We start from the raw sequence: 12034 nt of genomic DNA, 5'->3' as shown, positions 1-12034 counted from the left end.
TAACTATTACTGCTGTTGCTGTTTACGATTCTGATTAGATATCTGGCGTGGAGCTGCTGTCCTTGAAGAGGGTTGCTCCCACGTACTTGAAGCTGTTTACTTATTCATGCTGTACCCTGTTCATATAAATCTGTGCTTTGCTGCTGACATTTGCCAAAACTTTGCTCTTTTTATTTCTTGTCTCCATTCCATATGTGTTTCAACTGTCTGTTAGTCTGTTACTTAGGTCTTGTAATTCTTTGTTAGTGCCTGCTAACAGATCACTGTCGTCTGCGAAAACGTAGACTGCATGCAGATCGGTCTTCCTCCAATTGAGTTGAAAGTATGATGGTCTTGGAGAGTTTTGAGGACGATATTCTACAAATCAGATATTTAAGGGATACTCAAGGCTTGTGATAAGGCTGTGACAACGGTCAAACGTTTCAGAAATATATTTAGTTACAATTACAGAGCACGAGAGAGCAATACAGGCGAACTAAATGATTCGTTTCTCACTTAATTACCGTTTATTAGCACCATTTCGGTTGCCGATGTTTATAAAAATCGAAAAATTCCAGTGAAATCGACCTTTGTGTCCTTCCGCCGAGTAACCACGATAGCTTCCCGAGATGGTCAAGCAGACGAGTCTTGTTGTGACGTCAATCTCTGACAGAAAGTGTCTGTATCTGTGTCACTGAGAGGTACAATTAGGGACTGCATCTATTCTTGTACTATTTGTAGCTGAAGACCAGCACTGACACTCTTTAAAGCTAATAGACTAGAAACAGTTAACCTACAGACCTACCAGTTGTACGGCAAAGGGTCAGAAGATCATCTAAGCAGTCTGATGGAAGGAAAGTCACCAAACGTTGATAATGAGTCAACTGAGCTGCTCAAGCAAGAGAAGAAAAAACTCGAAAGGTTCTCATTGTTCTTGTCTCGAAACGCAAGGATTTGTCCCCCACATGGAAGCAAATAACAGCAAACAGTGCCAGAATTACAATACCATAAGTCTTATCAGCCACACAAAAAAGTCAAGCTAAAAGTAACACAAAAAGAATCAGCATCACCATAGAGGAGCTGCTAGCAAAATAACGGGAGTTTACCTTTGCACCACAGTAGGTGTACGTGAAGAACCCCCTTTATTACTGGTGATTACAGGTCTCCACGACCATCATACTTCCATTTACATAGATTGAAAGCCGATCTGCAGTCTACGCTCTGCAGACGACACTATCTATTAGCAGGTACCTGTAACGTTTTTTTGAAAGAGTGTGTTGCATGTGTCTGCGAGCGCGTGTAAACATCTGCATTTAAACCACGCTCGCCGCACTCTTTCACCTTTTTCAGCAAAAAGGTCCGGCCACCGATTAACACAATTAATGTTTAAGAAATTAATTAGCGATGAGATGTAGATGAAACAAAATAAAAGAACACTACTCCCTTGACGCCAACCCCCTCCTACGGTTATCAGACGGGCTGGCGAGATGACCAACTGGACCAGCAGGTTATATCCGACGAATATTTTCACGAAGTTCGTGAGTCTACAAGCCACATTAAAGCCAGACCACTTGTATCGGCGAAGCTGATATATTCCAGTGGAATTAATAGCTACACCACAACTCTGAATACAAATGATAATCTTCCACTGAAGAACGTTGGATATAACGTTGAAGCAGTTAACACACACTGTTTACTGTCTACAGAGCTCTGTACTCTTCCACTGCTTGGTCTCGACTGTCCCGAGAAACGTTAGATCTCCTAAGTTAACTCGTTCCCTTCAGAGCTCTTGACCAATCAGGTTCTTTGTGACCAGGTAACTAGGACGACCTCTTCACAGTCTTTCTTGGAGACTGTGCCGACCAATCATGAGTCCAATGTTCAGGCATGGGCTTCTCCCTCCATTGACTACCGTCGTCCTAGTTACGCTGTGTCGAGCTTACTTACGTCACTTCATCCATGACGTAAAAAGAATTAGAGCTGACGCGGCCTCCACGCGACTTCCCTCCCCTGACATCAAGGAGAATTAAAAATAATATGAATCTAATTAGATTCGCCTGAATCGCGAATCGTTACAGTACCAACAAACAACTGCAAGTACGCACCAACTAACTTACAAACCGTTCAAATGTATATGTAATAGAGCTATGCAGAATAGTGGTAATGGCTATGCTAGATTGGATCTGGCATAGCCGAGAAGTGGGAATATCAAGTACACGATGTTTTAAGCTCTGATAGCTCCGAACCTTCTCTACGAATGTGACAAGTGGATTCTTGTTTAAGAATTCATGCATTGGAGAGCAAGTCCTTAAGGAGGCTTCTTCGGATCTCATAGCGAGAACATAGAACCAACTACTTTCTACAAAAGACGATTGCCACTCTGGTAGGACACCAGGAACCTCCAATTTCAGCAGTCTGCAAGTTTCAGCTGGTCTTCTTTTAGTCATGTGGCCCGGCAAAACACCAGGTAGAATATTGTTTAAAGCACCTTGGAAACCCTTGACGCCTAGTGGCCACAGAAATAGATGGCTTATGAACGTCAAGACTGAGCTTGTTGTCCTGTAAACCACCTGCTCACTATACTCCAATATAGACAATAAGGTGTTGTAACGATTCGCGATTCAGGCGAATCTAGTTAGATTCCTATTTTTGTTGATTCTCTTTGTTGTCAGGGAAGAGCAGTCGCGCGAGCGCTGACGCGGCTCCGCTCGACTCATTCTTTCACGTCATGTATGAAATGACGTAAGTGAGCTTGGCACTGCGTAACTAGGGCGACTGTAGTCAATGGAGGCAGAAGCCATGCGGACCCTGTAACATGGTACTGATGATTGGTCGGCACAGTCTCCAAGAAAGACTGTTAAGACGTCGTCCTAGTTACCTGGTCGCCAAGGGCCCGATTGGTCAGGAGTAGGAAAAAAAGCGAGTTAAGTTAGTGGATCTAACGTTTCTCGGGGAGACGAGACCGAGCAGTGAGTGAGACAAGAGCTCTGAAGAGGATTGTCATTGCGTTAACGGCCTTCAACGTTATCTACAACGTTCATCAGTTAGAGTGGAGCCCAGTCATCGCTTTGTATTCTGAGGTGTATTGATTCGATAGGAGTGTATCGACTTCACCCATACAAAGGATACGGCATTAGCCACAGTGGATTACTTCTGAAGGATTATAAATTCGTTAACGACCTTCGGCGTTAATCTACAACGTTTAACCGTAAAAAGTGTAGCCCAGACATCACCTCGTATTCTATGGTGTGGTGTAGGTATTGATTCCATAGGAATATGTCAGCTTCACCGATACAAGAGATACGGCATTAGCCACCTTAGATTTACGAACTTTGTGATGTAACCCGTTTGGATTTAATCTGCCGGACCAGTCTATCATGTCGCCAGCCCGTCAGACAACCATAGGAGAGAGTAGGGCGGTGAGGGAGTAGTGCCATTTTTCTTTGTTTCGTTCACATTTCGTCACAATTTAATTTCCTAAACATTAAATGTGCTCTCTGTGGACGGAAGAGCTAGAGGCAGTTTTACACACCGGTACGCACGAATTTTAAGGATTTTCAAAAATTTATAAAAAAAATAACTAAAAGAGCTAGAAGAATAATTCAAATTGATAATGATAGATCAAAATGTGTAAAATTTTAACAATCCTACCTGAAACTTGCTTGAGAGCTCACTTTTATTATTGTAATCCATACAGAATCGGGTAGATGAAGTAGAAATTTTTTTTCTACACGTGCTTACACAAGTTGTCACCGTACACGAAGTCCAACAAGAAGATGACTTATAGGAACACATTTTGATCTTTGAAAACCAAAAAGAAATGCACACACATTGTTCTTGTCCATAGAAAGTCACAAATGATGCCAGATTTTTGAAAAACCGAGGAACTAGCCGCATATTTATCGTACATCGTCTCGCCATTTTTTTTTCAAGGGGAAAAGAAAGGTTACTCTGGAAAATTGACGATAGTTAAGTCAAGACAGAGTACCCTCCCTTTACAAGGGAAATAACTGCGTTCAGAAATGCACAAGCTATCGTAACTAAGCGATTTCTTTACCAAAAAAAGCGCTGTAAACGCCAAAAAAATTTAAAAAACCCTTCGGTCCTGTACGCCCGTCCAGCGGAAGTGGACTACGCGCGGTTTCGGGCATCAGAGCCCGAAGAGGCGGTGAAGAGTATGTTGGCCGGACCTTTTTGCTGAAAAAGGTGAAAGAGTGCGGCGAGCGTGGTTTTCATGCAGATGTTTACACACGCTTGCAGACACATTTAACACACTCTTCCTAAAACGTTACAAATATAACCCTGTCATCTGCCGAATCTATCCATGTGCTCCCCCTTCCTACAGTTGCTGGGCGACTGTCTGGCTGACCGACACAAGAAACTGCCACACTGCGGTCTACGATCTGTCTTCTCAGACAAAAGATCTCTGTGTATCCTTATCAGCCAAATACATTATGATGTACAGAGTTAAAAATTAGTGTAACATGTTACTATTGCCGTTGTGGCCAAATGATCCCTTTACTGTCAGAAGTCTTTACCTGTATGACCTGTAAACAAGTAGTACTTACATGAACTTTCCCTCCCACGGATAAAAATTAAATAGTTGTTTGGTTTTGCTTGGTACCGATAGTTTCTATTCTGTGATTTTTTTTTTTTCATCCTTACTTCGCTGCAGATATTTAAATTAAGGTTTTTTTTTCCTCTAACATTGAGATTTCTTATTCTTTCTTTTTCGAATATTTTTTCAGAATGTGGTATTCGTTTATTTTTATTTCCTCGACTTTCATTTCTCTTCGTTTTTTCTCACTAAGCAATGAGTAGATATTTGCTTATAGTTCCATAGCCTGCTTCTTAGTGCGATAGCTTCAAGGAGGTATTGAGCGGTTTTAAAGTAATTAATACTCAATCTATCTTAATAATGAGTTTCTGATTTATCAAAGACAACAACAATGTTGACGATGATGCTCATGGTCATAAAAAAGCATTTAGTGCAAACGTTTATCAAGTAGATATGTTTCTCACGTCTTTAATAATAATAAAACATTTGTACGTACATAAGGTAAGCACGATGTTACTAGCCCAGCTTAAGAAAAGAGAAAGAGATATGTAACCAATAACCATCTGCTAATCATGCAGCAAGACACTTTTTCACAGGGTTTTCGTCTTTACTTACGACAAAGATCTAATTAATTTATTAATGTAACATATTTGTATTTTCCCTTTTAGCTCAAGAGTTAAGAGCTCGTGTGGTCGGTGGCACAGCTAAGGCGGGACGTCTGGAAATCTTTTACAATGGAACTTGGAACACAGTGTGTCGTAGAGATTTTGGACAGGAAGAAGCTTTGGTAGCCTGCAGGATGTTAGGATTCAACAGGTAGGTGTAGTCTGATGTCATAAACACAATTTAAGTAACCGGGATTTTTGCTTCTTTTACACGTTTCATCCATCGGCTCATCATTTAAAATGAAACAAAAAAAGCTTACCCTGATAATCTAAAGTGTGTTAAGTTGAAAAGTATTTCAGGTTCACTATTGACTCTGATGGGAACCGTCATTTTCAAGCAGTGGCAGTTCGCGCCTCGTTGATAAGTAAAACAAACCCCTTACAAACGCTTCAAAAATTTGTTATTAAAATATTGTATCATATCCCACATTACCAAGACATACTTTCTGCCATCTGCGTTTTTTGAAATTGCCATGAAACGCTTGATGTTACTGATTTTCTGGGCGATACAACTTTACAAGATCAAGCTTTGGGAAACTTTAAATGGCTTTTAGTTGGGGTTCCTCTGCATTCTTATTACAAATGGACACACTGTTATACAGATAAAATGTTTTATGGTTTACTCAAAAATCGGGTGTGGTTTAGCAATCATGAAAAAAAAAGAACTGTTAATTCACTGCATTACCTGATTCATTTCTTGTGTAGATTAATCTCGGCAATTTGACAGAGGAAATAAAATAATGTGCTACACAGGATGACTTTGTAATGTTTCTAATATTTGTCGTATACAGCAGTTAGATGGTTAGTAAAATGCATCATACAAACCTGCAAGTTAGAGGTTTTGTATTTATTTTCCCAGCACAAAGTTGAGGTTAATGTCCGGGTATGTTTAACTGCATGTATTTAAGTCCTGCACTTGCTGTCTGACAGAGTAGTATAAACTCATTTTTAACACTATATGTAGTAATGTAATAAATTTTATTTTAAATTATTGCCTACATATCTACTTATCGCACTATTCGTGTCACTAACGTTCAAGATAAAGATTAACAAAAATTAAGGTACTCAAGACTTGCAAATGAGAGAGACATCGATGCAAACTCTTAAAAAAATAAAACGCTTAAATACAAAAAGATTTTCAAATTTCCCCAAGGAAAAGGATAATAAAGATGTGTATTGAGTGATCAATATAATCAGATCCAGAAAAGTTGATGATATCATGGCTGCTACAGGGGCAGTGCTAAAACCACATCCAACCTACTAAGCTAGAGGGAAAGTATGGAGAGGTTGTAGAGAAGTAGACAAAAGGGAGTGCAAACTGCGATAAAACGGCGAAGGAAAACTGTCAGGCAATGTTTAATATGAGAATCAAAGTCGAAAGCAGCAACTACAACAACAGCGCCAGCAGCGGTCACATGATGTAAACTAAGGGTTGCTCTGTGGCAAGTGCTCCGTGTGTGTTAGCGCGCGAGCTTGTATACATGTTTATACAATTTTTTGTCTGTATTCAGTGTAAAGAGTATGTTTATTTTAATGTTTATATCTTCTGCTTTTCGTTTCTAATGTCGGACAGCACAACAGCAGTAGCCGTGGGGTCAGCCAAGTACGGAGCAGGCTCTGGCCGTATTCTGTTCAATTACCTGCAGTGTGTGGGGAACGAAACCAGCCTGGCGCAGTGTAGACACTCGGGGTTATACAGACACAACTGTGAACACTCGCTGGATGTCGGCGTCATGTGCAACCCTAGTAAGCAGACCATACAGATGTACAGCTACTTCAGCATTTAATTTATCTTGTTAAAAATTGCCGTACGGTGTTGCTAAGAATTTCCCTATTAGCTTTGAATTACTGTTCTTTGATAAATAAGTCGAAAAATCAAGTACGTTCAAGGGTGTTGAAGATAAATCACATATTATTATTGTTGTTTTTATTGCACTGTGCAAGAACTTACAAACATTACATTACAAAGTAATTGGTATGTTTCTACATAATTGAAACATTCTGATTTCTTTGGTGATACTAAATAATAGCTTGCTGGTTTCCCTTTTAGGTTATGAGGTATTTTCTTCATTTTAGACTATTAACAGTTTGGACATTTCATAAAATTACTATTCGACTGTTTGTGGTGGTAATGACCTTGGGATCTTGACTTTCTCCTGTAAGAAAGATTACTTTCCCTCTTTAAGAACCGACAAAAGTCGACTTTGGTATTCGGACTGCTCTTCCCTTTATTATATTCAACAACTAATGTCTTGATAGAAGCATTTCGCTTGCTCATTACTGACATCACTTTTGTTAGGAGACAACAAATTTAGATGTGAATGAAGAAAGTACATTTTCAGTAAATTTCGAGCTCCTAAGTTTTCGTAATCACCATCTTTGCCGTTAAATCTTTATAAATATCATATTTATTTATTCAAGAACCTTATCGCGAACGCTCTAGAAAGGCCATGCTCCCATCTCCTAAATACCTTTATTTAAAATAACGTATGTTTAGGAAATCTCCCAATGTGGACCTATAAAAACTCCTTTCTTTTTCATAGCATTTACTAATTTAGAACATTCTGAAATAGATGTTGTAAATGTTTTTGAAAGTCTTCGCAATATTTTTCATCAGACACATCTTAATGTAAAGAGGTGGTAAGTATAGATTGTTAGGATTCTCAAAAGAAATTTGTCATTGACATTTCTTGTCACATATTCATCTCTTGCTGGGCACTAAGTTCTTGAATAATGACTTCCAGTAACACGGGTATCCTATAAACTTAGGAAGCACAGGTAGTTGGTGAACTCACTCTCACATCCTAAACCAATATTTGCTAGATCATCACATCTAACTATATTTCTCACACTTTATGGCAACTAAAAATTATTTCATCGCTAAGGTTTGCATCCTGTAAAGTTGCGGCGCTGAAGTCGACGTCCAGTGTCTTGCCAGTCACAGACACACCATCATTGTAAGTCTTCATCACCGGAGTCAACGAGCATCATGAGGTACAGGGTGGTCACTACTTACCTCATGTACCTGCTGTTGGTCTCAAACCTGATTAACTAGTCATTATTTTGCATTATTACTTGTCACGGATAGAAAACTCTTTTCACGCTTCAGTGATTGTTGAAATGATAAAGACTATGCGTTTAAAAGCCTGAAATTGTTGCGAGTGATAACTTTTTGTGTATGGCAAACTTTACAGTCTTCTGAGGCCACTATGTTTGTTCGAGATATGTAAAGTGACAAGTTACTTTGAGCTGCGCACCTAATTCACGTGCAAATCGGTTCTCAGAAAGAAAAGTGCGCGCGAGCATTCTTAGAGTCTGTCAACTACTGTTCAACACTTGGCGCACCATCTGACGAGGCTGTTTGTTGACGATTACTTAACCATTCACATACCGATAGCACATTGTGGGACTCGCCGAGGTTAGACAAATCAACAGCAAACCTCGCCACAACCTGTAGCAAACGGGAGCGAGGTTGGTACAGGACTCAGGCTGGAGATGGCGAAGGAAGAAGACGAGTCTTGGTGACGATTTGTAACGCTTTCGAGTGAGATTATTTAAGAGAGTAGACCAGGGTAGAAGCGATGGACGCTAAATGCGCCATGTGACTAACCTTGGGTGTATCAACCTCGCCTAGATGAAGTATGACATTTTTTGGTGTTTTTATTTATAGAATGGTAATACAACACAGCTTACGAAGAAGTTGTCAACACGAACATACAAGAAAAAAATTGTGTGTATTGGAAAATATGGTTGACAATAGAAGTATAGTGTAACTTTAAGTTACAGTTTGTTTGTTTGTTTGTTTTTTTCGTGTACGGGCTGATTGTGTTGGAGCTCATTTGAAGGAGGAAGAATTACCTCCCCAGACCATTCGTCGAGCGCCTTCCAACACCCAGCAGCGTGAGGGCTCGATGCACCGTTAGCCTCGTGACGTCACCTTGGGATACCGCTGCTGTGACTGCGTTAACCTCCTCACCGACACCGCCATTGTGAACGGCCATAGTGTCAACCGTCCCTGAGTTACATGATGCGACCAAAGAGTTTCTTACCCGTTGGTGAAGCAAAAAAAAAAAAAACTTCGAATGAATTACAAGTGTGATTTGTGTTATTTGTATTCTGACTGGAGAGGCGAAGGAAGACAACTAGTGAGTAAGGTTACAGGCAACTGAGGTTTTGAAGAAGTACTGAGAAAACGTTTAGCGAGGTTGTTTGTGAGTCGGAATACGTGGTTAGCAACGGCTACTTCGAAGACTACAATATTGGAAACTGTTGTAAAATACGAACTGAGGGAATGATATACATATATAAAATAGAGAGTAGACACTATTGCATTTATTGCATTACGTTTACTTATCTTAGATGGTTTTTAACATCTTCACCAACGAACTGTGTGTTAACACATTTTAGTATGAATACAATTATCTGTGTTCTATTCCGTAAAATGCTGAGCAACATGACAACATGTGCTGGACAGCCTCAGGTGATCGTTTGTCTCTGTGTTACAAGAACTCGTCCAGACACGTGTGTGTGTTGCTCTGTGAGAGCCAGAGTCCGTGACAGAGGCAGCTACACCCTGTGTGTCCATCAGCAACAGCAGCAATAGCTAGACTAGATAGCATCCTGACATAGCCATAAGTTTCCCTATCATGTACAAGTTGTACAATTACCCGGTAGTACCGATCGTGCTCTACGGATGTGACACGTGTTGTCTGTTTGCCGAGACGAAAAAAAAAAAATCCAGGTATTCGAGAACACGTGTCTGTAACTATTACTTTTGAGGCCGAAGCCAACTTTGCTGTCAACTGGTCACCTGAAAATAGTTTTCATTTGCACAAACTTTCCCCCACAAAAGTTTCTTTTCCTTTATGTTTAGTCTTTTTAAATCCAAACTTAGCTGTAGAAGCAAAGTTATTTGTCTCTAGCTTTCCTACATTTTTTTTTTTTTTTAGTTTTAACCGCATGGCCTTCTTTTTAGCACATTCTTTAGTCCATTTTATACCTCCTCAATTCTTCTCACTATGCTGTGCGTTGATATTTGTATTTACGACAAAGATGTAATTAACTTTTTATTGGAACATGTTTGTATTTTCAATGTCAGCTCAAGAGTTCATAGCTCGTGTGGTCGGTGGCACAGCGGAGGCGGGACGTCTGGAAATCTTTCACGATGGAACTTGGAACACAGTGTGTGGTAGCGGTTTTGGACATGAAGAAGCTTTGGTAGCCTGCAGAATGTTAGGATTCAACAGGTAGGTGTAGTCTACGGAAATAAACACAATTTAAATAACAGTGATGGCATAAACATTACACAATTACCATTACCGTGTAGCCTGATAATCTAGATTGTTTTAAATTCAAAGGTATTAAACGTCCACTGTTGCCTCTGATGGAAAAGTCCTTTTTCAACCATTTGCAGTTCGTACCTTGTTTATAAGTATGACTAACACCGTCTACTGACCATGAGTGGTTGAAGTTACATTTATTTTGGTTTTGTAAATTTTTTTTGACAATGGAGACACCTTGCAATGTAAGTAGAAATCAGAATCAACTTTGTTTACTTCAAAAAGGTTTTTTAAGATATTGTGTGCCATTTTACGCTTATAAGAGAAAATACTTCCTGTCATCTCTGTTTATTGAAATTCTCATGAAACGCTTGATGTTACTGATGTTCTTGGCGATCAAACTTTAAAAGATCAAGCTCTGGGACACTTTAAAAGGCTTTTCGTTGGGGTTCCTCTACATTCTTATTGCCAATGGATACAATGTTGTATAGTTAACGTTTTTTGTGATTTACTGAAGAATTGAGGTTTGTTCAACAATCATGAAAACAAAAGAACTTGTTATTCGCTGCGCCACCTGGATTGTTTCTTGTGTAGATAATCTTGGCTATTTTACAAAGCAAAGAAAAATATGTTGCACGGGATGGTTTTGTAATATTCCGGGTATTTGTCGTGAACAGAACTTAGATGATTGAAAAAAAGAGTCACACAAATCTGCAAGTCAGCGGTTTTCTATTCTCTTAACGAGTACAGTTGACGTCCATGTCGGTTAGGTTTTACTATATGCATGCGTTTTCAAAAACTTAGTCTCTCTTTGTATGTGATGTTTGACAGCACAACAGCAGTAGCCGTGGGGTCAGCCAAGTACGGAGAAGGCTCTGGTCCTATTCTGTTCAGTCACCTGCAGTGTGTGGGGAACGAAACCAGCCTGGCGCAGTGTCAACACTGGGGGCTCTACACACACTACTGTGATCACTGGCAGGATGTCGGCGTTACGTGTAACATAAGTACGTAGACCAGTAATAATTAAACATTTACTACTCCAGCATTTAATTAAAAAAATAAATCATGATGTTGTGAACAGTAGCTTTATTAACTTTTAATTACTACTCTTTGATGGATAAGACTAGAAAAAAGTATTTCCATACTGTTTAAGACAAATAACATATTATTATTGTTGCTGTCGGTGTCGGTATCTCTACTCTGCTCCACTCTACTCTTGTTATCTCTACTGTCGTTGTCTCTACTCTTGTAGTCGCCCTTTGCAACAGCTAAAGAAATTATATCAAGAAGTAATTTATTTGTTTTTTGTATATAATTGAAACATGCTGATTACTCTGGTAGTTTACAATAGCTAGCTTGTCTCATTTTCAAGTTGTTATTTCTTTTAAGACTAAAACAGTAAGGGCATAAAGTGAAATTACTTCAGTCCAATACCCAGCAGCTTTTTGTGAATTTGAAAATCAATGTGAAGGAACATTCTGACATTTTGATTATATTGCTATTCCCCATTGTATATGTATGGATAACCTTAGGTGAATTATTTTTTGAATTGT

The 12034-nt window shown here is 39.4% G+C and overlaps 1 protein-coding gene across 11 annotated transcripts in view; it reads left to right on the top strand.

Annotated features, from left to right (window-relative positions):
- LOC112569471 (A disintegrin and metalloproteinase with thrombospondin motifs adt-1-like) overlaps positions 1-12034 on the top strand; it is a 595732-nt gene that overhangs the window by 231226 nt on the left and 352472 nt on the right. For 2 of the 11 annotated variants that reach the window (XM_025247269.1, XM_025247270.1), the window contains exons 2-5: positions 5206-5353; positions 6776-6948; positions 10301-10448; positions 11313-11485. The exons of the other annotated variants lie outside the window; for them this stretch is intronic. In XM_025247269.1, the coding sequence (XP_025103054.1) occupies positions 5206-5353; positions 6776-6948; positions 10301-10448; positions 11313-11485 (642 nt within the window). The remainder of the gene's footprint in view (positions 1-5205; positions 5354-6775; positions 6949-10300; positions 10449-11312; positions 11486-12034) is intronic. 11 annotated transcript variants of the gene reach the window in all.

Source organism: Pomacea canaliculata, linkage group LG7, assembly GCF_003073045.1.
Source record: "Pomacea canaliculata isolate SZHN2017 linkage group LG7, ASM307304v1, whole genome shotgun sequence".
In the NCBI taxonomy this organism is placed as follows: Eukaryota; Metazoa; Mollusca; class Gastropoda; order Architaenioglossa; family Ampullariidae; genus Pomacea; species Pomacea canaliculata.
Note: the sequence above shows the minus strand (reverse complement) of the source record. Positions and strands in the feature narration are given on the sequence as shown.